At 40.5% G+C, this 24,647-nt stretch overlaps 3 protein-coding genes across 4 annotated transcripts; 2 read left to right on the top strand and 1 right to left on the bottom strand.

The window, feature by feature from the left end:
• The first annotated feature begins 426 nt into the window (after positions 1-426).
• aqp7 (aquaporin 7) lies at positions 427-5,200 on the top strand. The gene is made up of 6 exons (XM_061042219.1): positions 427-783; positions 1,779-1,905; positions 2,010-2,147; positions 2,262-2,380; positions 2,467-2,684; positions 2,863-5,200. Exons 1-6 carry the CDS (start codon positions 646-648, stop codon positions 3,050-3,052), a joined length of 930 nt encoding a protein of 309 aa, XP_060898202.1. The 5' UTR covers positions 427-645; the 3' UTR covers positions 3,053-5,200.
• tpgs2 (tubulin polyglutamylase complex subunit 2) lies at positions 4,698-7,684 on the bottom strand. The gene is made up of 7 exons (XM_061042217.1): positions 7,490-7,684; positions 7,292-7,371; positions 7,110-7,197; positions 6,781-6,921; positions 6,500-6,613; positions 6,171-6,334; positions 4,698-5,746 (listed from the first exon to the last, which is right to left on the bottom strand). The coding sequence occupies exons 1-7, from the start codon at positions 7,674-7,676 to the stop codon at positions 5,528-5,530; spliced, it is 993 nt and encodes a 330-aa protein (XP_060898200.1). The 5' UTR covers positions 7,677-7,684; the 3' UTR covers positions 4,698-5,527.
• Positions 7,685-7,784: 100 nt separating this feature from the next.
• On the top strand, positions 7,785-22,651 carry kiaa1328 (KIAA1328 ortholog). 2 transcript variants are annotated; one of them, XM_061042198.1, is made up of 12 exons: positions 7,785-7,891; positions 8,250-8,285; positions 8,380-8,642; positions 8,817-8,914; positions 9,099-9,214; positions 13,807-13,931; positions 15,743-16,098; positions 16,233-16,451; positions 16,621-16,716; positions 16,837-16,916; positions 17,155-17,263; positions 22,269-22,651. In XM_061042198.1, the coding sequence occupies exons 1-12, from the start codon at positions 7,837-7,839 to the stop codon at positions 22,495-22,497; spliced, it is 1,782 nt and encodes a 593-aa protein (XP_060898181.1). In that variant the 5' UTR covers positions 7,785-7,836; the 3' UTR covers positions 22,498-22,651. The 2 variants fall into 2 exon arrangements, with proteins under 2 accessions (XP_060898181.1, XP_060898183.1); XM_061042200.1 differs by lacking the exon at positions 8,250-8,285 and having other exon boundaries at positions 7,793-7,891.
• The last annotated feature ends 1,996 nt before the right edge of the window (positions 22,652-24,647 follow it).

The raw sequence follows: 24,647 nt of genomic DNA, 5'->3' as shown, positions 1-24,647 counted from the left end.
CAACTAAAATATTTTAGAAGTTAATAAATTTGGTATCTCAACACCTAATGCACACACACATTGCTTTTAATAATCTCTAGATGATATATATATATATATATATATAGATAGATATATAATAGATAGATGTATATTTATATTTGCGTGTGGGTGTACATTAAAGGGTGTGATCCATGCTGAGAGGTGGAGTGGAGAATTAAATATTCTCTTCTTTAAAGATGTGAAATACAAAGGAGAAACAGTGGCATTGATCATCATGTCCAGCTGATGTGTAGTAGCACTTCTGTTGGACAGGGAGTTATTTTCCCTTCTTTTTTAAACCCTTCTTCATAGTGGTCAGGGACCTCAGATGATACAAAGCTATATGGGGGAGGGTCAGGCTGTGTGTGTGTGTTTGAGGGGTGGGGTCATGGCTTACAAGGGTAGACAAATCTAAATGGGTAAGTGTGACAGAGAGAGACACACACAAAGAGAAAGTGAGCAGAGGAGAGAAAGAGAGGAGGAACAGTTTGGTTAATAGTCACAGAGAGACTTGTTTGTGGACTACTGTTGACATGGGAGGAAGAACATAAAGTCATCTAAGGAAACACAGACTTGACTTGTAGTTTTGCGCAATCAGGAAACAGAAGGAGGTAAAGAAGAGAAATGAAGGACTTGGTGCAGTCAGTAGAACTTGGGGTCTCTCAGCGGAAAGGAGTTAAAGTAAGTCGACCCAAAGCTTGGCTCCAGAATGAAGTGGTTCGTGTGGGACTTGCTGAATCCCTTTGCACTTACGTCATGATGGTAAGAAAAAGTCTGTTGTAACAGATTTCTAAAAGGCTCTTTGTCATGTGAACATGATGTGAAACTGACTAAAATAGTTAAAATATGTTTCACTAAGGACAAATTCACTTCATAAATGAACTGCTATCTTTTTTTGTGAACATTGTGCCACTCTTATCTGTAACTTCCACATGCTATTAATTATTAATGCCATGATCTTGACCCCTATAACATGCCACCTCTGTCAAATACAAGTGTGTTTCACGGTCACATGTCAGGGGTCCCGAGTGGGGATTGGCTGGTTCAAGTGGGTGAACCAGGAAATGTAGTGTTACCAGAGGAATGGTCAGGCAGTGGGCCACATGGACAGGGTTTCAAAAGTCACATGTTCTATCAGCTGTTACAACAAAACCCTAGACTAGGAAGCCTGGAAGGAATACACACAAACATGCATACATGGTATGTGGGCACATGCTGAACACGACATGTAGATTAGCATGTGAGCACACACACACACACACACACACACACACACACACACACACACACACACACACACACACACACACACACACACAGAGAGAGGCATGTTTTATTCAAACTTGCAGTGCTTTCACTTGGGAAGGCTGTCTTACGTTTGACCTAAATACACATCATTTTTTGGTGGAGGAAATTCATGTTTCCTGTTTCCTGAATGAATGGCTTGATTTATAGGGAACCTGTTTTTTCACCGACACAGTCATTTGAGGTCATTGGGTTTAGGTTGAAAAGAGACAGTGTGCTCCATAGGCACATTTCAGACACAGGAACATATTTCATGTTTCTAAAAAACACAAAATTACATCTTGGCATTGAGACTGACTCTCTGATTCAGCACAACTCAATCTGTTAATTTTCCGCTACACATCCTGTTTACCGGATTGCATGACCTATAAGAGACTGTTCGGAAGTTTGAACTGTATTTTTCTTTCATTTCATCACTATCTGTGACCTTGCTTGTGCTGTTTTCCATCCAGGTTTTTGGCCTGGGGTCTGTGGCCCAGGTAGTGACAGGACAGGGAGCGTTTGGACAGTACATCAGCATCAACCTGGGGTTTGGACTGGGTGTTGCTATGGGGGTTCATGTTGGAGGGAAGGTCTCAGGTACAGCTTGACCTTGTGAACACAACCATCAAGAATCCATTGAAGTCAATACAGCTACCTGCCATCTGACATATACATCTCATTCCAAAATCTTTCTCAATCAGGGGCTCATATGAATGCAGCAGTGTCCATCACAATGTGCGCGTTTGGTCGCCTTGCATGGAAGATGCTGCCTCTGTATGTTTTTGCACAGCTATTGGGTTCATTTTTGGCTGCAGGGACAATTTATGGTGTCTATTATGGTGAGAGCACACTAGGCAGTGAAACACAAGCATGAACTTCTACTTTATTGTATTTGTATTGCTCGTCATAAACCAAATAGTTTCTGTATTTTTCATGTTTTATTCCACATATAGAAGCTATTTTTGACTACTGTGGAGGGAACCTGACTGTGACTGGTGCCAGGGCCACAGCCGGTATCTTCGCCACCTATCCTGCACCGTACCTCTCCTTGTTGGCTGGATTTATTGACCAGGTAACCATGAAACCAGACTGAAGGATGACTAAAGTACTATCATCTGAATTATGCTGCAGTAACCCTTGAGCTGTGTTTTGTGCAAGGTATTCGGCACAGCTATGCTGCTGCTGTGTCTGATGGCGCTGGGCGACCAGAAGAACAAACCAGCCGCAGCAGGAAGTGAGCCTGTCGCAGTGGGCCTCCTAGTGCTGCTTATTGGCATTTCTCTGGGCAGCAATAGCGGATATGCTATCAACCCCACCAGAGACATCGCACCCAGGGTCTTCACCGCCATAGCAGGCTGGGGGGCAGATGTGTTCAGGTATGCAAGAGGGGTGTTTCGTTGTTTTAGGGGGGTGGGGTGGAAGGACTTTGATGTTGTCTTAGGAGAAATAAACTAGGGGTGAACTGAGGCTAATGCACTGGGTTAACATTAAATGTTATATTTGGCTTTGTTTTTTGATATAACAGTTCACACAGTTTGATCTTTATCTGTGCAGGTCTGGTAATGGTTGGTGGTGGGTGCCTCTTGTTGCACCCCCAATTGGAGGAATATTGGGTGCAGGGCTCTACAAGGCGTTTGTGGAGATGCTCCACCCTCCCCTCTCTGAACAGAGTGAGGGGCTGTTGGAGGAGGAGACTGTTGCTCTGGAGAAACGGGAAAACAACTGTGCAAATGTATGCGTCTAAGACCCCCTCACCCCACTTAAAACAACGCACAGTGTTGCTCTCGTAAAGCTGTGTGGCTATCTGCATGCACTAGAATCATTCCATGAAAAATGTATCTTTAAAAAACAGACCAAGAGTTAAAAAAAAGCTTGAATGGAGAACAGAGAGACTTTCTAAAATCAGGACTTTTTTGGAATATGTCAAGCAATTTTAAAATGATGTGTCCGCTTTAGGTGAATAATTTTAATAATATCTACTAATTTAGTTACTAATCTAGTGGATGTGACTGTGAGTGACTGCAACACAAAACATAAACAAACTACATTTACAGCTCGTATTGCAACATATAGGACTAACAAAAGGCTGAAAAATATTTTTAGGGTCAGACGATGTAAAAAAACACTCATTGATCTATATTTTATTTATTTTTTAATATTGAGGCAATAGCACCAGAAATAACCTTTCAGCACACTGTACATATCATTCTATTTTTAACAATCAACAGGAGAGCACTAAACTAAACTCCTCTGAAACAGTTTGGAAACGTTATTTCGGTCACTTCGCCTCTTTAATAATACTAATTTGTGTTGTATTTTATATCGTTGGAAAGCCTGATTAGTCACCTTTACAACGAGGTAGAACTTGTAAGGATCGTGCATTCATGGAAAGAGCAACACAGCTAAACTTGAGACATGTTGAGGAATGGGATGCCATCCCATTCCGAAATGTGACCAGGCTGGTGAGGAGGAGGTGCCAAGCTGTTGTGGCTGCTTATGGCTCATCCACACGCTACTGAGGTCCATGACAGTGTCAAATGAATAAAGTGTAAAAAGCGTATTACTGTGGGAGAGTGCAATCATCGATTCCACCAAGCAACTTAAAACAGGAGTGAATACCAACAGAAGAACTTTGCAGGACATTTTGGCACATTTTTTTGGGCGCTACCCACACGTTTAGCTGTGTTGCTCATTTCATGAATGCATGATCCTTATAAGTTATACCTCGTTATAAAGGTGACTAATCAGGCTTAGTCGATATAAAATACAACACCAATTAGTATTATTAAAGGGGCAAAATAATTGACAGAAATAAGGTTTCCAAACTGTTTTTTGAGGAGTTTATATGTGAGGAAAAGAAGTGGCCTCAAAGAAAATGATCCAAAAATAAAAATGTATCTTTTTGTAAATTAAATAGGAACAGTGTGGAGTCAGCTCCTCACAGCTTGAAAGGGCAGCAGCACAACCAGAGATAATAAACACGTTCATCCTTCCAAGAATCCAGCATGCAGCTAACAAGTGTAAATGGGGGCTCTTGATTCACTTTGTAGGAGCTACAGGGTTATTTAAAAAAGAGCATTGCTCATATATGTATCTTAGCTAACAAGTTCTGTCTCAAAAAAAGCTGGAATATAACCTCCTCACATTTGGTCAAATGTATGGAATATCATACCAGCAATGCAGTCAGATCTCATTATACAAAAATCACTTTTTCGATTTAGCTTAATTTTTTTTTTTTTTTAAGAATGCATGCAAAGATGAACGAAGAAATTTTCTATTTTCAAAGAACAACAAAAAAACCCAAGTTTTTGAAAAAACATTTAAACTAAAGCTCACATGTTGCAGTTTCAACAGACACTCAGAATAGGGACTCAAAAACATGTTGTGGATCATGTAATCATCTTCCTTTATTTTAAAGTTATAGATAAATGCTTCAGGTCATACAAGCCCTTTGACTGACCAGAGTCATAGTATTGAGCACTTCTTTATTTCCCTTAACTGCTCACATAGAGATTTAAAAAAAAAAAAACCTTTGTAATGTTACTTGTATTTTTGTTGTATAATACATTCAAAATGTACAGTATATATATTTACAATCAAGCCTAGTGATAATAACTATAGATGAAAACTGATACTGTGTTATATTGAGTACTGTTGAGTCCTCATGGTTACAGCACCGGCACAATTTGTATGACAGTATTATTGGAGCTTTGTCTACAGTACACAGATATATTCTATGAGCTGGTTTACCTTGGAGTTATTTTCACCACTGAATGCCACTTGTGATATACTGTTTTCAATTAGGCTTTGAAAAATGTAATCTATAGGTCTCTTTTCTTCCTCCCTTATACTGTGCAGTGAAATGTAGAGTAAAATATGATCATCAGGATTATCATGATGGCCTTTGTGATGTGAATTGTATGACAAACCTAAAAATTTTTCTTGTCTCTTTAGCCAGATCGGAGGGACAGTTTACTCATTAAACCTCCAACACATAACCTCCAAAAGGTGGTACCACCAACATCCCTCTTATGCATCTATTCAGACATGCAGTAGTCCAACCTTAGTCGTTAATGGTATGCTGTCATGGAAGATCAAGCTGCTGACACACATATTGATCAGAGTCCAACTACTGACAGAATTGCGGATTCCTCCTCCAAGTCGTTTTGGATGAACAGACTGTAAAGTGGATCAAAATATTTTCTGAGTTGGAATGTTTTCACCGTTTTACACCAATGTGTCTTCCTGTGCTGCCCTGGCTCTTACCAGTGCTCCCTGAGCTGCACTGTGCTGACTGCTTCTTCTTTGGGACAGGCACCTTTGTTTTGCCTTTGAAGCCTTTTGTTGGATCCAGCTTGTTGAGATAGGAATCACCAGCTGGATCGGCCAAGCTGAGCTCACTGCTGAAAATCAGGGGTTGGTACAGAGATGCCCACTGCTGTAGAGGGAATAGGAGAAAGATTCATCACAGGAACTAACTTTCTCTTGACACATGAACATGCTTTCCTGGGAATATTTGACAAGAAGTAGTTCAATTATTTTTAAGTAACAGCAATTGAAGACAAAAGCGACTTTTCTGTCAATGTCCTGTTTCAGATACTGAGGCAACAATGTTTAATTATTTGTGTCAGTGTCTTAAAACGTATTGCATCCTCTTGTCAGAGTATAAGCAAACATTGTATGCAAGTATTTTTAACTTAACATAGTTAGGTAGAGAAAAAGACAAATCAGAATGTAGTAAAGTAAAGAGAGTAGAGACAATGACAGATTTCAGCCTAAAGTAATGAACTAAATAAAACTTTTGCAGATGCAATTTAAACATCCACAAGTAGTCTTTTCAAGTGTGTTACACCCATTTGTACCTTTGCCTGGGGGCTGGGGCCATAGGGGGTGAAGGCATACTGCCACTCAGGCAGACCAAGGTGGGTGATCATCAGCCGGTAGTAGGAGGTGAAGGTTGCTGTCAGAAAATGCCAGCACAGCGAGCGATCAAGAAACCAAATTTCGCTCTGCTGGGCCACAACACCTACAAATTACAATAAATAAATACATAATAAAAATATATTTTAGGTTGATTTATGATACATTTGTATCTTAATTATTTATTTATTGATATCTTGTTTTTTTTTTAAATTCTGCATTGTGTTTTACATACATTATGATATGTGAAATTTGTGAATAAAAACAAGACCTGAAGTGCAGTTTTTGTATACTAGGCACACTTTTCCGTTCCCACCACAAGAATCCAGCTCAAAGATGCGGCACCGCGAATCAAAATGGGGTGCGGCAGAAGCATGTCTCTTTCCTGGCAAACAGCATTAACGAGTCTTGAATAAACATTTACTTTCCAATCAACATTTCATTCATTAGCCTGCTTTCTGCACAGCTGAGCACACAAACAGACTTAATCAAACTTGACATGCTGTAATTGTTGATTTAAGCCCACAAGAGTATCTGACAGGTGATGGTTACCACTTTCTGTGCTGTTCTCCTCCCAGTCCAGGTCAGCCAGTGAGGGTGCATTAGGGAGAGAGAATAATGATACTGGCTGCAGAAGTGGGCACAGTCTGGCCACACTGTTTATCATCATGCATCCTAAGGAAACGCACTCATCTGAAAGACACCAAACCAACACAATTCTGATCTTATCAAAGAGCTAAACAATTCTTCACAAAAAGACTTCCTTAGTTCATTTTTGTTTTAAAAGAATGACTGAATGAATAGCCTTTACTTTAGTATATATCAAAGCTTTATTATTGCTATTATTACAGGCATAACATAACAATGATGTGGTCACCTACTGTCAAGTTTAACACCCCAGGTAAGTGTGAATCCATCAGTCGTCAGATAAAAATCTCGCAGGTCCTCTGGCAAAATACACGTATTTTTCTATGGAAGAAACACAGCAAGATGAGTTAGTTGACAGAAATAAAATGACCACATTTCAATCTGTTAGTGTTCATTTTTGTGTTAATTTTTCCACCTGTTCCCAAGACAGCAGGCTCCTTTTCTCCGCTGGCTCTCTTTCTACAAAACGCACATCCACCACACCAGGCATATTTTCTGTCATAACAGGGACACATTCATACATTGCATTAATATCATAGTCAGACATTACTATCCCTGCTAGCTAACCTGGACGCCACTTGCTAGTTTCAGAGCAAAAAAACACGACACACACCTAGTATTCGAGTAATACCAATCGTCAGTCTTTCAGCAACACCTTTAAATGATACGCTTTCTTTTGTCTCTTCCATTTTCCAAATTGTTTTATCACAATTGTGTGCAAAATCCTTGAAGCATCCTCTGCAGATATCTACACCGTAACCTATCAGCTTGGAGCTGGCAACACAAACAGGAAGCGACATGTGCAGCTTTAAGGCACAGTTGATTCGGTTTTTTTCTTAGCCAGTAGTAAGCTGTCTTTCAAAAATGAAAACCAATAAGCTGTTGCGATGCAAGCGAAGGGCGGGACTACGATTCCTTAGCAACGCTTGGCTCCCTGGAAGTGGTGGCGGTCGATTCAACATGGCGGCAGCGACAACAGAAAGTGGAAACTCAGGGATATTTTGGATGAACGGCGGTACGCTTACTTACATTATACCGTCCTTGGCATGCTTTTTCCACAAAGAAACTACAATGTTTGAAAGAGTGTGTCTGCTGAAAGTTTCTATGTTCTTGAAAGTAAGCAGCTAACTTAGCTTTAGGGTTGTTAGCTTCGTTTAACCAAAGTAACTTAAATGTACGTGTAGGGCGCGTAACGTAATACAAAGGTCATTTGTATTACTACTTTACTGTAAGACATACGTTTTTTTCATTGCTACTTGGAGGTAGCTAACTGTCTGAGATACAACATAATGATTGTGTTAACAAACAGGAAATGTTTTTACACACTTGAAAGTTAATTTCGGTGTCTGCTTGTCTTCCATTCTTCCACACAGCCTCAGATGATGACACACCTTTAGTGTTTGTTCCTGGTGAGTCTCAGTGACAATGTTAGCAGAACTTCTAAACACTGTATACCTCATGCACACATTGCCTTTACTGAAGTCTTCCTAAATGTTGTCTAAGGTGTGGATGGAAAGATGAAGACTCAGACTCCTTTCAGGGTGGGGCCAGGCAGCACCAGTGCATCCAGTAAAAGAGTTTCCAACATGCCAGCCAGGCACAGCTCTGACCGCAAGGATGGGACCACGCTAAAGAAAAGTGCCAAGAAACAAGGCCGCCTACAAAGTGAGCATTCTCGGGTATATATCAAGGACTGCTGCCCTGTTGCTTTGGCTACAGAACACATCCCCTCCTCAGCCAACGAGACCTTTCTGTCCTCCACACAGGTAACACATTGTTTTCTGTAAGCAGTTTTTGCTTCTGGCTTTCCTTGATATCAGATGGAATCACTGAATAAGGAAGACAGTGTATTGATTTCTAAAATAAGGAAATAAATATTGAAGCTGAAAGAATCTTAGTGTTGAACATTTTCTTATTTTTGCAAACATTGTTTTGAACAGGTGACTGAGAGTAACAGAGCTAAGAGCCTGGTATGTTTGAAAGACCTCTGCCCTGAAGACAAGCGTCGGATTGCAAACCTCATTGAAGAACTAGCTAGGTAATAGATGACACTGAAGCTATGGGAGAACATAGTATTAAAGTTATATAAATATATGAATGATATGATTTAAAAATACATCATTAAAATGTTAAATTCCTGTAAGCTTCCTGTAGCTTTGTATACTGTGTCACTCATTATGTAGATCACTTGTCCTTTAACACTGTAATTACTTATTTTTCAGAGTGAGCGAGGAAAAAGAAGTGTCAGTGCAGCGCCTGAAAGATGAACAGGGAACTTTTGAGCGCAAGATCCAGCAGTTGGAGCAACAGAACCTGATCATAGCACAGGAGAGAGAGAGTATCCTTTCACAAAACATGAACAAAACAACAGATTTTATTTGAAAGTGTTGGTTGTGGTCATTTTAATTTTTTATTTTCATAGTATGGTAGACATGAAATGGCAGTGATTGATGTTTGGGAAATCAAAATGTGACTCACTTTAATGAGGAATCCAGAGGTCTCACAAGAATCCCAGTCACAAAGTTGTACACAAATATGTATAATTGAACACCCTGATTGATTTCACTGAGTAGATGAACTTGAAATTTAAAGGACAGAGTATTTAGTAAAGTCATCCACCGTTATCTTTGGCTGGAATAATTAACAGTCGCCATGGGACCGTTATTCATTGCAGGCTGTATGATTGCTTTTTGTTACGGGTGTGTGGGTGCTATTTCATAACAAATTCAGCAGGGGGCAGTGTTGTCTTGGGTAAGGCCATGCAGTGCTTTTAGCCAAGAGGCTTCAATTTGATACAAAAGACAGAGGAATACAGCAGATTCATTTAAATTATTTGAAGCCTCCTGCAGTTGTCTTTTGCAAGTGCTTGTAGCTTATCCGCTGTGTACAGAATCAATTTCATGGTTGGCGCCATGGCCCGAATCATCTAAGTCATCTTAATATCAAGCATGAATTTGGATTTTTAACTGAGAAACTACAGCATATGCTCTCCCTAGCACATGTTTCGGTACCCCTCCCTGAATGCTGCAGAAATTATTTTAGTGCTTTCACCCAAAATAAGATCAGTTTGATTCCTAGCGGATTCTTGATTTTGTCCAACATGAGTGTTAAAGCTATGCTATGCTGGTTATTGCACCCCATAATCAGCATACTGTCTTCATAACAATTCTGCTCAGGTCAAACCACAGCATCGCCAGCAGTCAATTTAGGTAAAAACACTGCAAAAATATGAAGAGTAATTGACCCGGCTGGTAAATTGCACAATTGGCAACGGTGGCGGGGAAAATTAGGAAAGCACAACTCAATTAAAGGCACTTTGGCTCGGAGACTTGGCATTTACACCAAACTTCTAAACTCCATTAAAAAGGTATTTGAGTGGAAAAAGTGTAAGGATCCAAGCACCTCAGGGGGGAGACGTAGTCTTTTAAAAGTGCATGCAGGAGTCATGGAGGCTCTTCTCAGGCAGGAGGTTTCGGCACTTCTCTGAAAGGTTAAGGAGACACCAAAGGCAAACACAGTGAACGAGGGTCTTGTCAAGTTTAATTCCATTACGCCTCAGCTTATCTTATCAAACCAAGATTCGGAGTTGTCAGGGGTGTTGGAAAATACCATAGCCCCAAGCCACAGAGGATGAGAGGGAAACAGTACCCTTGATATTTTGGGCGTTCAGCTGACATTTGGAACAGCAGGACTGAATTTGTGTCTCAGATAAGAAGGATGCCTTTTGTACTTCAAGGCATGTTGGCATGGTCTGAAGTCAAGGTGGCGTTACTAACACGATGCAGTGTTCTACTTGTTGTATCCGGATCAAGGCACAGCAGGTGCTGCAGCTAATGCCATTTATTCAGTTGAAACAATTGGAGGGAATCCTGAGGCCGTGGAGAGAGGAGAATAACAGGCCTGTTAGAAAATGTCACTGAAAAATGCTACATGTTGTGATGGAGGATGGCGGAGCAGAATTCATCCGTCCCTAGTTTTTGACAGATGAAAATAAAATGTAGAAATCTGCCATTAACAAGGAAGCATTTTGTGATAAGCTTACATGAGAAGATAGTGTTTCGGAGAATTCTTAGATTTTTGTCTTTTTGTCTTATCAAATCTCTTCAATCTTCTTGGTACCAGCTCTCTTTTGTGTTGGGCATCTCTTAGCTTTATTTAAAGAACGAGTGATGGGGTTGAGGCTATGTGCTGTGTAACATGTTACATGCTGAATATGAACCTTCTAATGCCTTCTAATGTGAAGCTGTTTGATGCCGATGTCCTTTTTCGAGCTGTGCCTTTCACATCCCTGCTGAGTCCATAAAAAGGGCTGTTAAAAAAGCATAAATACACGGAGCTCCTGTCACTGATTATTTACGGAGACAAAGTTAAGCATTGTAAAGGTTGATGTAGGGTTTCTATAACTGTTGACTGAATCCATTTAGATGCTTAATTGGTTTAAATAAAATCCAAATGAGCCAATTGAGGGCTTGATGTGAAATTAATAATGCATAAGGCATTGAATCTGTACTTAAAGAATACAGATTGAATCAGGTGGTTGTTGACAAAGCTTTATTTTGTATTTTTTTGGACATGAATAGTGTGCTCATGCATCGTATGTTTGCAGTCGACATATTACAAACACATTTGAGTCTTTGAACAGGTGAACTGTATAAAGATTGAGCAGGAAAAAAATGAAGTTGTGCTTTTATTATTACGAGTTGTGGTCCTAACATAGAAGGTGGCTGGGTAGCTTTGGTTTTCTGAACGTTTGCTCTGAGGACCATGAAGGCATTTTCCAAATAATTATCGGCTGACATGTTGAGTTATTTATTGGTTTATTGAGTGACTTGAAATCATTTCTCTTGTTCAGATTTCATAGCAGTGAGGCTGTTATGTAATCTGTCTTCTTCTATTAATTCCCTGTCATTGCATCCTTACACACATTTATGCTCTTCAGTCTCCACCCCAGTTTCCTCTCACATTTCTGCTCTGGCTCAATCTGTTTGGCACAGTGAGCTAAAGCAGGCTTTAAAATATTCCCCCCTCCTGTGCAAATTTGTTCCACCTTGAAGTGGATTTCATTATTTCATTTGAGCCGGGGCCTGACAGGGAAGTGAATCATTTTGACAGGCTCCGTCTGAAGCTTCTTCAGCCAAAGCCCTTGATTTTGAGTATTTTTGGAACGGGGGGGGGAGTAAGTCATTGTTGGCACTTTGCAGCTCTAACCTAAACCAGGGGCTTTCCGAGTGCTTGGCCCCCATTGGCTGAGGTCCAAGGCTGTGAAGGAAGCATGTTTAGTGTGGCGACAGTGAGAGAGGTGGAATCTTATCAGTGTCGCTCCACTCGCTTCAGATTACCTTTCACTTACTGTCCAGTGACTTTGTCAGCCTGTCAACACATTAACACACATTACAGTCATCTTTGGTGGCGGGATGCTATGATGAGGCACTAGTGTTTGTACAGACTTTGTCTGTGTTCCTTTCTGTTTGAACAAGTTTGAAAGAAAAACATGTAAGAATGGTTTACATAGCAAATCTTTTAGATATGAGCTAGAGGCATTTTTTTCAACAATTCTCTTTCTTGGACTAAGGTGAGGTGTATTTCTATAAACATATTCAGTATCGCCTCTTCAAGACTCTTTGTCATGCTGCATAAATAGACCCACCAGCAGCACAGGTTTACATGATGTGATGTCCTTGTGATGTCTTTCAGCTTCCTATACAAGACGACTTCCATAAACATTATCAGTGCAATGATAGGGCGGCTTTAGTTAGATGAAAGGTTTCCTCACAATTTCCCCGTGTTTACGGAAGCTGCAGCATTGCATTTGTCTGGTGTCTGGTCCTCAATTCAAAGTCGTCCCGGCTTTCTTCTCTGTCCCTGTGTTTCATTTCAACAAACTGATTGAAGTCTTCTAACAACCAAAGTGTTTTCTTATGGAGTGTTCCGCCATCTATTCCTTCAATAAGACTCCGCTTTGAACTTTGATTTCCTCTTTAAATGGAGGCTCTTTTTTCCCCAAACGAATGCTGAGAAACTCATCATCTGGGGGAGCAAGGCCACCGTCATAAATAGATATGGCCTGGAGGAACACACTTTAAGGTCAGCTCGTGCGGGTGTGCCTGTCTACCTGCTTCAAGGTATTGTTTGTGTGCTAGCTTTTTGGGGGTTCAGGTGCAAAGTGTGCCCCTTTCGTGTCTCGCTGTTTCCTTGAAAGAGTCAGACTGTGGTTGATTATTGAAGGTGTGCGAGTGTGTCTGTGTGCAGTCTCTCCATTCTCATGCTCATTATCTTTGTATGTGTCGTTGTGGAGTGGGGCTGCCACTGTCATTAGTTGGCTCCTGAGGCGCAGCAGTCGTTCCGCTCCAGATTAGTTTTCTTGTGTCTGCCAGCTCTCTGTCTGGCAGATAGCCTGGCACGGCACTGCCCAGCTCAGCTCGACACAGCTTGGCCCGACCCAGATGGCGAAAGCTCTGTGCCACAACAACAACTTTGATTTTGCTGGCCTCCTCTCCAACTCTGTTTTTCAACTTTGCTGTTCTCTGTACTTTTCTGGTCCAATGTGTAATTGATTGTAGAAAAGGGTTTAATGCAGATTGTCAGTCTAAATCCAGCATGTGTCCTTTTTTCTGTTTAAGTTGCATTACAGAACCCTGTCCTTCCTAAAATTGCTGATGTTCACAAAGTTACCTTCTCACTGGAGTCACACAGTGGGAAGTCATGTAGTTATAATTTAGTTCTGTGAGTTTCATATTTACTTTGTAAATCTTTTTTTTATATTGTTGAAAATACATTTATTCTTGCATCTGTCGGCCAAGCAATATCATGAGGCGTAGGGTCTACTTTATCTCAGCTGCAGGGACAAGAGGGTTTGAATGTTGTAGAATGTTTCTGATTTGTTTGTATACCTTTTTAACCTTGTTAGTTCCTTAACCCTCGGTCCTTCAGGCATGCAGCAGCAGTACAGAGAATGCCAGGAGCTGCTCGGGCTCTACCAACAATATCTTTCTCAGCAACAAGCCAAACTTAACCAGTCCATTGCACAGCTCAGCCAGGCACCAGCACACAGCAAGGTATGATTTGTGATAGAGTGGATTTGTGCAAGGCTGTAAATATATGTGTTACTGACAATATTCCAACGCATGGTGCCGTGACGTAACATTAGGATGGGAAGCTCAAATGTTAATTATGTAATGTTATCATGTCTTAATGTTAAGTCAGGTATACTATGCAAAACTGAGCAACTGTTTTCATTTCAAAGCTTCTTCCAGATTAACACATTTATATTAAAACCTGCCGATTTCAGATTACAACGTAAAATAATCTGTGCAGTGTAGTGCCTATTTTCACATTGACATATAAGCTGATGAATTTTCCAGGATCAATAAGTCCTTGAAAAGAGGATACAGAAACTTTACTGAGCCTCAAAAACCACCAGCGTCTGCCCATAGCAAACTGCAAACATTGTGTTTTTGGTATGTGGACATGGATACAAAATGAACTGTAACGTCAAAGTCACATGCAAGTTCTTCCAGCTATTAAGGTAATCAATCAATCAAAAGCAATTGTTTTATATAATCTTACTTTATTGTTTCACTGCATTGCACTGATGATGCAGTAATGATGCAGTAGTGAAAATAATAATGGAGTGTGATGGGAGATCTGCACAGTTTACGGTAGGTTGTAAACTTGAAACCGATCCAGCTTGTTTTATCTCAGGCTTATATAAATATGTTTGAGATATGTATTGATATCTAGATTTAATGTAGACCTTTCCAAAAGTATCTGTGATTATGAAACATATAGAGGTTATGAAGGAAGTGGCTGAATGCTAACAGCCGTGTTCTGGTCGTAGCTAATGGCTTATTAAATATGTTTTTTAACTCATATGGCTCGATGTTCCTCTGGATTTTCGTTATCTTTTGTCTGTGTAGTTTCTTATCAGTCAGGAAGCTTTGAATTTAAAACTTTTGTAACAACACGATAGCCAAAATATCCAATGCAAACAGCACATAGCCCTTCTGCCGTGTATTGTAATAATACAATACATAATTGATGGAGTCCACTTTAGCCACTGGTTCAATATGAAACAACATACTGAAAACTCTTGCAAGGTGACCAGGTGATTCAATCACGCCTCCCTGACTTCAGCCTCTGAGAGAAAAGATGACTTGGCCAACCTCTTTGTCCCACGGTGGCTCTGAATAATGGGCGTTTGCTTGCTCTCTGACCCTGAGCAAATTAGTCACAGCCTCTTCCCCAGTCAACTATTAGATGAGCTTTCCTCCTTATGTTTATCTCATAATTTTCCTGACCTTGGCTTACCTGCCAGTTGTTCTTTGAGGAAAATTGTCCTCTAAATCTTGTGGCCGCTGTCCACTTTTATAGTTTCGGAAGATGATTCGCATATGTGCTGCTTTAGACCTCCCCTAAAGCAGCACACCTCCCCTAACACCATGTCTATACAGCAGCAGCAGCCTGAGACTTAGGTCAGTGTCCATACAGGAAGGATCCAGGAATGGTAATGGTGTGTATGTCATCTGAGTTTTAGCACATCACAGCGATGAGAAGAATGTAAGACTTGAGGAATTAATCTTTGCTCCACGTCTTGGCAACTCTCATAGAGACAAGGTTTCGTGTGAGCTGTTGTGGAACAGTTATTAAAAGCACACGGGAAAGCTTTGAATGCACATTGCAACGTGATCAAATTAGGCTGGTTAGTGGCTCCTATTTCTGTATTGGTAAAATTCCATCTGTAGAGTGGATCTACATTAGGGTTTTGTGAAGCACTCAAAGGGTTTTTGGCTGAAATACTGCATGCATTTTTCAGAGGCTTCCTAAATTGGCTAAAATGCATTCATTGTTCTCTTTGTTCTATGTCCAGGTGCTCAGCAGTGAGGAAGCCCCCAGCAGAGCTAATGGCTCACTCTTCGATGGTTCATACCTCGGCCTTGCCACTGCTCGAGCACAACAGCCTCAAGTGTCCAGGAGTGGTGGTCGAGGAAAGGGAGCAGTACAGATCTCAAGTGACGCTGACTCACTGTCTTGTGTCAGTGAGTCTAGTCCAATTGATGGGCCTATCAAACAGCAAAGGAGTCAGAAAAGGCAGTGCAGGAAGCCACACCTCAGATGTGAGCACTGCGAAGACAGCGGCTATGGAACACAACAACGGAGAACTGATAATGGCTCTCGTCTGGAGAATGACCAATACCAATCCTTCAACCAAAACAAGAGTGCAAGGTACAGATCATGAAGTAATGATCTATCATCCAACATGTTCACATTACTTAATGTGTAGTTTTTAATCAATATATGCATTTCATCAAGAGAGAATTGTTAGCATTAAAGCAAATGAAATGCTTATTTGTACAAAGGCTTCACAGTGGGAATGCCATTGGCTCAGAGGCCAAAGAAGCCCTGGCCAGGTCTCAGTTGGGTCACGAGGACTGGGAGGAGAAGAGGCACCAGCTGCTGCTGCAGAAGATGCAGTTGGAGATGGAGAGAGAGAGGCTGCATGCGCGGCTGGCTGAGCAGGAGGAGAGACTCCACAGACAGAATCAGCAGTTACACCAGACGCGTCATGATTACAGCAGGTAAAAAGAAAGAAGCCACATGGTAATAAAATGCATCTGGTAAAAGCTTACATGTGGGCCATAATTTGTAATTAATTCAATAGTAAGTCACTTTGTTAGTCCCTTGTTCCACCTCATTTCCTTGCAAACTCAGTCCAGTTTTGTTTTTATTTTCCTGTATTCTCTTTAGGTTTCAACAAGCTACAAAATCGGATCCCATCGGCTCTGCCTCTAGAAATGTAGATCCACAGCTGGCAGGTCCCTCTCACCAGGATTTACCCTCCAGGTAAACCAAGTAGCCTTGTAGAATTTAAGACAGACACACAAACTGCAACTAATTCAGTAGATGTGTGTAAACTCGCTCACACATAAAGCAGACTTAACATATTATGTCTGTGGTCTACAGTGTGTGTGAAGAACCAGAGGTACAAACTGGAAGACAGAGCTTACATGAAAAGCCTTCACGGAGCCTGGACAATGGCAATGGTAAGCTTCAACTTTTAATTAATCTGAAGTATTTGTTCACTGGTCTGCAAAAGGCAAACCATTGTAGTTCTAAGATATACATTTTTACATTGAGTATTTACTAAGTAATTCACTATGTGTACAAAGCTTTGATAATGTTTGGTATATCACAATAGATTCTTTATGTCTTGCCAGAATTGCTCTCAGTGTTGCTGCTTTTACTTTCATTATAACCTTCCTATTTTGCATTTTTCAATAGAGGCCTTCGAGCTGTCCAAAAAGGACATGGCTACATCTCCTGTTCAGCCCCCTGTGAGCCTGAGTAAACCCGCCTCCAGGTCTGTGATCCAAAAGACCCCAGAAGCCAGGTAACAAATCTATACTACACATCACTGAAACTCTTAACAAAGATTTATCATGTTTTCTAGAATTTAAAGAATAAAAAGTGGTAAGACATTAAACAGGTAAGTTTAAGCTCTCCTAGAGGAATTACTTCTCAAGGTAACAGCCTGTGAGCCAACCAATAGAGAAGAGTAGCTCATTGAACAATGAAAAACAGCTCAGTTAAGCACTTGACTAATGCTGTATCCAAAGGGGACACATCTTTTATCTGTGCTAGTTTGAAATTCCAAACAGGGCTTTCTTCAGGAGTTACAAGGACTTCTTTACTGCAGCAAAGTTTGAATGAGTACTTCTGTTAGCACGCTTCTGCTGCCTGGGTTGGACACCTTGCAGGCTTGTCCATCTGTAATATACATATAGATATATATATATTTTTTCTTTATTCCTGAACTCTTAATGCAATTGAGTTTTTTTCTCTGGTTATTATTGTCATGATCATATCATTGATGTTGAAACACAAATATGATACATGTACTGTATATATTTTAGAAATGAAGCTCATGCTAGGATTGTGTTTTCTGCAGTGTTAGAGTCTAAATTATGTCCTTTCGTAGTCAAGCTAACTTTTTCGAGCTGTGAGAAGCTAAATGAAGCTTTTTACTGGGCTAGGTAGCGCTGTGGCCGGCCTGTCAGGAGACATGCTGCGTTCCATTAGTCGGCCTAGCAGGGACCCTGCAGCAGGTGTAATTGAACAGACTTCTGGATGCACACTGTGCTCCCTTCTCTCTCTCTCTCTGCCACAGTAATGAGACAGAGAAAGCGAGAGTGAGGGAGAGATGTTAAAAGTGTGTCTGAGGGTGAGTGAGGGGTGAGAGAATCGGATAAAGTGAGAAATGGGAAAAGAGGAAAGTTAAAACAGGTTGAGATGGATGGAAATGGAAATGGTGAGAAAGACGTAAGAAGCGAGAGAGATTTTGAGGACAGGAATGAATCACTGAGTGCAAGCATCAGACTTTCCTAAAAAGGAAAGGACATTCATTACCTTTTTTTCTTCCAAACTTACATGGAATGGTAATTAACCTGGCAGTGTGACGTCTTAGCGTTTGCTGCATTTTTTCATGAGCAGGTGGGCTTTTGCCTGCCTCTGTTTAAGGGCTTTTTTTTAGTGGAATTTCAAAAAGTTTCAGAGACTGACAAAAAGCTACCAATAACAGCGTGACAGAAGATCTTTTTATATGTAATTTTCCTCTAAAGTTAATCAATTTCTTTCTTACATGATGTCAGAATTCCTTTTGTGACTGCCTGCAGTACCTGTAAGACAGCTTTATAGCTCAAAGTTTACAACTTCAGATATTTTACTCTTAAACAAAGCAGTGCCTGGTCCAAGTTGAACTGTGAGCTCCACCAGATGCCCATTAATTCCAGCAGCGGACCCCGGGTATCAGATCTTATTACCATCCATTTACACCTCCAAAGCCTATTAAAATAGTTGGACTCTTAGCTTCACACAGGGATTCTTTTACTACCAGTAATGAGGAAGTCTGCCTCAGAAATTTCTTTTGTGGTTTTTTTGTAACATGCATATCTTTAGATAGTTGTAATGATTTTTTCTTCTGCTGTACGTTAAAATTACCTAATGAAAATAGTAAGATAACATTAATTAAATAAATGGATGCAAAGGAGATAAAGGAAGTTCTCAGTGTTGTGGTCCAAAGCTTATTTAGAGTCTAAAAGAGCGATCAAAGACCTTCCCAAAATACTTAGACTTTAGTTAGCAATGATGTGCGGAATGGAGCAATACTCATACAAGTCAGCCACAAGCTGTGTTATTGCCATAAATATGTTATTGTAGAGTGCTACCATGACAATGAACTGCTGTCAGTTTGTAATGAATAATACACAAAAGCTTTGTTTGACGTAGGAGACTAAATAAAGCAGCTTTCTTTGGTAAAGCAAATCTACCTACTGCCAGATTCAGCATGTTACCTGAACCTCTCTGTTTTACTCAGCAACAACATGCCCCTCGTGACCATTTAATCTTAACCAATTCAATCTTGATGTGCAAATTGCAAAGCGAAGCTGGGGTTAACATTAAATGACCTTCTTAATCCTTTCATGAATCCTGTGCTAGTTAGTAATGAGACAGTTCCAGCACACCCCGCCCAGCTCATCTCCATCCTTCCTGCCATTGCCCGCCTGCTATTGATTGGTTGGGAAATTGACATGCGGGATATACGCAGTGGCCATTATAGGTTTTTTATCTCACTGTTTGGACTGCAAATGAAAAGGAGCGCCGGGGCGAGACGGCTATCTTTAATGAAAGAGAGGAGCCAAATAAGCAGTGAAAGTTACGAGTGGGAAGAAGGCGATGGGGAGCATAGGCAGAGGAGTTTTGTGGAAATTTTATCTGGCGTTACTGAACGAGAATTGGTGCACAGGGAAATGAAGCCCAAAGGTTTTTATTACACTGTGAAAGTACAGTTCTATATGTGTTCAAAAGACTTGGAAAGTATTTGGAAGCAGGGAGCTCAACCACCACAGGACCTCTTTCATTTTTACATACAGGCTCAAAGATACAGAGAGTTCTTTAATTCATTGAAGAATCGTGTATGCTGTCAGAATCAGCTCTCTGTAGTACACTGTAGAATCCCAGAATGCACAGCACCGCAGGCGACTCCCACTAAGGTCCTCAGAATCAGAAATACTTTATTAATCCCAGAGTGAAATTCGATCGTTACAGTTTCTCCAAAATATACAGTATAGCAGTAGAAATATAGTAATAAAAACATTTACAGACATATTTACTTCAACACATAAGGCCGTTTGCTCAACTGATTCCGAGATTTCTTCCAGAATTGATCTTGGAAATTCCTGGCAGAAAACAGACTCTATGTCTGGCAAACAGTGAGAGCACCGACAATACCAGTCCGCCCCGACTCGAGCTGGCCCGGGCTCCTCGTCCTCACCGCCGCCGACAGGCAGGCCTTATGTCTCGGCTGCTGAGCTGGCAGCGGCCCACGGCGGCAATATAGCAATATAGCCGCGAGACGGTTTCTGCTGACAGGCCGGTCTTGTGTCGCGCCGGCTAGCGGCGGCCCCAGTGACGCAAAAATCGTCATTTCACTGGAAACTCCTTTTCAGACTTAGAAATACAAAGATTTCCCATCTCAGGGGAAAATGAGGGCAGGATGCACGACCTCAAAAATACTACCAGGTTTCTAATGAGACAAAGCTTAATGCAAATGGGTGAAGTATCCCTTTAATGTTGGCAATGCAGCATTTCTAGATGCTGTCAGAGTGACCCACATCCCAAGCTAAAGTTTCTTTTTATTTTTTTAACAATGACTGAAACTTGTTTTCCTGTGACTGTGGTCGGAGCTTTTTTCTGTATGCATGTTTCAGTAAAATGGATTTGCCATGACTCCCCGGGGGGATATTAATATTGAGCAGCAGTTCACAACTTCACCTCACACAAACTGGAGCCAAGAAATGAAGTTCTTTGTTGGACTGTATACCCCTGTGAAAATCTATTGGCATTCTCTCTGGCCCTCGTGCAATCTCTACCCACTCCCATTCCCCCACATTCCGCCCAAACTGTACCCCTACCCCCCTGCGCTCCCCTTGTTATAGATTGTGACCGCTGGTAAGTGATGCATTATTCATTACCAACATGTCGTTTGTTGATGGATGGCTGTTTGAGAGCCCTGTCCGTTAAATAAATCAACAAATAAAAATGCAAATTCTCACATTTCGAGAGAAGGAACCCAGCCAAAGTCCCTCCCCCACATTCCCTCTCTGCCTTCCTCTCCATCCACAAAGCGCTGCACTTGCTTCCAGTCTCGCTCTCTCTCTCTCTGTCACTCTCTCTCTCTCACACACACACACACACACACACACACACACACACACACACACACAAACAAACAAAGTTGCTCATGCTCTCTCTTCCGCCTTTCCTGTTGACAGGCAGGAGACCAAATGAGGAAGACAGATTTACTTACTTGAGCCTCACTTTCTTTTTTCCCTCAGTTAACATTTAACATTCCTCAGCCGACTTAACCCTCATTCACCCCCCCCCCCCCCCACAAACACACAAACACACACAGACTCAAACATGTGCATACATTACATCATGCTCCTAAAGTAAAATATAACCCTTCTAAAAACTTTTCAGCTACTGATCTGTTCTGCCTCCAGTTTATGTGAAAACATGACATATCAAGGTCTATAGTTACGTGTGGAGAAACCCAGATTTGCCCTGATTGGAAGTTTCTCCTGTCTGTCTGCTGACCACCCGCATGCATATCAACAAGTACACGCCAAAGATCACGCTTACCTGGGAAGGCTGTGTGCCGAGCTGTGCGATGCAAATCGATGCAGCTTCAAACGAGCAGAGAATTATGTTAGCAACATCAGTGGAGCGTGCTTTAAAGAATTCATGTTTTGTATCTGGAATGGCAGTCGTTCGGCTGTGTATACACTGAATAATTTATCAAGCCAGCCAGACTGAGGGATTGAATCTCTATTAGCTTAATCTCCCCCGTTTTGGTTTATTTATTTCTCTGCACATTCCCTCATTTCTATTCCAGGGGAGAAAGCATCAGGTCCTCTCCCTCTTTTTCTCTAAGACCTGCAAGAAACTCTGTTTTCTGCCGGGACGCCCCAGTGGCTTTGACTTGTTAAGGCTGCTTGTTAGGGTTCAGTAGACACCTCAGCAAGAAAGATTTTGTTAACACGTCAAAGAGAGATTTGCTTTCTTATTGTCTGTGGTAACAAGTGAAAGGTGAGTGGTGAATGCTTAAGTACTAGCATTGGACTCCAAATGGACTTTAGCCTTGTGTGTGTCCTTTAAATCTCGGCTTGCACATTTCTGTTTACCATGAAACAGCACCATCATTTTCATTCACAATGCCTACCATCCTTAGGGCACCTTTGGGTTGTATATAACAAAATATGGCAGTACTGCCTTTATGCATGCTGAGGTCTCATGTAAACCAAAGAAAAAGTAATAAGTTCTACTTATCTTTCCAGGTTGGAATTCTCTGTGGTTGAGTTGTTGGATATCTTTACTCCTGTCTCTGCACCTGAGCTAAATAAGCCGTCCACTCAAAGACCCAAAACCATGCAGCTTAGGCTGGCCCCCGCTGCCCCAAAACCAGCGGACAGAAACTTGTGTACCTCTGTTGGGCCTTATCCTCGGGATGCCCAGCAGGACCTGGAAGAGAGCCAAATACTGGAGGATATTTTCTTCATTTGCTGACCCAGAATCAGGATGAATCCAGTCACTGACTTTTTTTTGTTGGTCTCTCATTTAATTTTCAGTTGACATTCTGACTGAGCATGATCATAATGTTATTTACTGTATTCTTCTAACTTTGTGGTTTTAATACAAATAAACAAGTATTTATTCAGAATCTGTGCTGCGTCTAGTTTTTAATTGATTAACTTCTCTGTTGTTTACCTCAGAGCTACAATATCATCTCTGAGAACGATGGCAGCATTCATGCAAACTCGTCTGAAACTCAATGAACAATGACAAGATGTCAGATTTTACAAATATGAGTTAAACGAATGATTAGAAGAAGAAAATCTCAAGGTAAATTATAGCTTGTTCATACCCAACACCAAACATTTCTTTCAGATAAATATATTCATATATTTTGGGAAATTGTGGATGAAAGACAAATGAAAAAACAAATAATCACCAATGGTGAATGGAGGGAATAATTAAAAAAAGGCTTGTGGGTAGTTGCGTATCATTACCAAGTAATTATGACAGGAGGCAGAATGCTTTATTCTAGACTGTGCTTTAATATTGGGCTAAGCTGAGACGCATCATTCATTTAAAATTACAAAAAAAGAGTTCAGGGACCAGAGAATGGTGCAGTCTGGAGAGAAAGGGGCGGGAGCCTAAAGCGCGCTGCCCAATCTGAAGCTGAGCTCATCAGGAACCTGGCAAAGCTTAATATGCAACATTCATTTCCCCACCCTCCGTATGTGCTGAATTTGGGAAATAGATTTCCAGAATACTTTGAAAACCATATGAAGTAAAATGTGAGTGTAGTAACTCTACTGATCTTTAAAAAATAAAATCACTAATAACAGCAAAAATAAAATGGTAGTAATTCAATACTTCTTGATGAGATAGTGCAGTTTTCATTGAATCTTGCTCTTGGTAGAACACATCAGTTGAACAAGATCAGAGCTCTGAGAAAACAAGCAGCATAAGGAAGATATGAGAAGGGATTAACATTTTTAATAATTAAGATCGAGTTTCTAATTGTTGAACAGCAATTCATCAGGCGGTTAAATGAAAAAGACCTAAAGGTTATATGTTTGTTATGAAGACATCTCTTTGAGTTGTGAATTGATTCCCCCTCTTGGTCTCAAGGTTTTAGAATGCTGGCAAATGTTACTCAAAATAAATCCAACTTTTTGGAACTGAAAGGTTTGAATTGATAATTACAAATATACATAAGGCTTTAGTTTTGTACTGCATTGTTTTCAAGTGTTTATCAGCACTACAGGTCATTGTAAGTCGATAAAATCAGTTCCTCCATCTTCATGTGATGCAGTGATAAGAAGTAGCACTTCACAAGCAAACAGATCAGTGGCAATAATAGAGCTCAGATCTTGAATCAAACAGCACAAATAAATTAATACATAAACATAAATAAATAAATAAGTAAACAGATAAATAAATGATAAAAAAAAAAAAAAACTGTCTTTGATATCACTTGGTCAATAGGAGAAATCTTTTTCTCCATCATCAAAGCAGTGCTGAAGGCATGGTCCTGCAGACAGGAACAATGATCATCTGTGGACCACAACAGTGGCCCATGCATGTCATATAAAAACTATTTGGTCACGTACCAACTCATAGAAAAATAATGCCATGAAAGCATGCATATTATCTCAGACATGACTTATAAATAAATATCTAACAAATAGAGAAATGAATAGAACCCATCAAAGTATTTTTTTTTTTTTATAAAATAGGTCAATGTGTGTCTAAGCTCTAACTGAGGTCAATGCTCTCCCTGACTGTATTCTGGATAAATGCCTTGGTCAGGTCCTACAGTTTGTACCGTATCCTAGCAACTATTTTTTTTGTACCTGGTTTTATTGAGCATTATCATGTTTTCATTCATATATTTTTTTTTAAGTATTTAAAGTACTTTATCCAGTCCTTGTAGATAGAAGTAAAAGTCCTATAAAATATGCAAACCTATGTACAGAGGAAAACAGAGCAAAAAAAGAAACATTTACAGTATATTCATCGGTTTATGTATATATTTATATATATATATTTATATTCAAACTTCTGCTCTGTTTGTTCCTGTTTTTGAACCACTTTTCTTTGTTTTTCTTTTCTCATGTAAACTTGCAGCTTTAAGTTGGAGCGGATGA

The sequence above is a fragment of the Labrus mixtus genome, chromosome 7 (assembly GCF_963584025.1).
Source record: "Labrus mixtus chromosome 7, fLabMix1.1, whole genome shotgun sequence".
Classification (NCBI taxonomy): domain Eukaryota; kingdom Metazoa; phylum Chordata; class Actinopteri; order Labriformes; family Labridae; genus Labrus; species Labrus mixtus.
This window is presented reverse-complemented; position numbering and strand designations above follow the sequence as displayed.

Excerpts from the sequence above, each read along its gene's own strand:
- tpgs2 (XM_061042217.1), bottom strand. The coding sequence starts at position 7,676 with ATGTCGCTTCCTGTTTGTGTTGCCAGCTCCAAGCTGATAGGTTACGGT. Across the intron at positions 6,922-7,109 it reads CTGGGGTGTTAAACTTGACA|ATGAGTGCGTTTCCTTAGGA; the intron begins GTAGGTGACCAC and ends GGTGTCTTTCAG. Across the intron at positions 6,614-6,780 it reads GGAGAACAGCACAGAAAGTG|GAAAGAGACATGCTTCTGCC; the intron begins GTAACCATCACC and ends GCTGTTTGCCAG.
- aqp7 (XM_061042219.1), top strand. The coding sequence starts at position 646 with ATGAAGGACTTGGTGCAGTCAGTAGAACTTGGGGTCTCTCAGCGGAAA. Across the intron at positions 2,381-2,466 it reads TGGCTGGATTTATTGACCAG|GTATTCGGCACAGCTATGCT; the intron begins GTAACCATGAAA and ends GTTTTGTGCAAG. Across the intron at positions 2,685-2,862 it reads TGGGGGGCAGATGTGTTCAG|GTCTGGTAATGGTTGGTGGT; the intron begins GTATGCAAGAGG and ends TTATCTGTGCAG.
- kiaa1328 (XM_061042198.1), top strand. The coding sequence starts at position 7,837 with ATGGCGGCAGCGACAACAGAAAGTGGAAACTCAGGGATATTTTGGATG. Across the intron at positions 16,099-16,232 it reads AACCAAAACAAGAGTGCAAG|GCTTCACAGTGGGAATGCCA; the intron begins GTACAGATCATG and ends ATTTGTACAAAG. Across the intron at positions 16,917-17,154 it reads GAGCCTGGACAATGGCAATG|AGGCCTTCGAGCTGTCCAAA; the intron begins GTAAGCTTCAAC and ends ATTTTTCAATAG.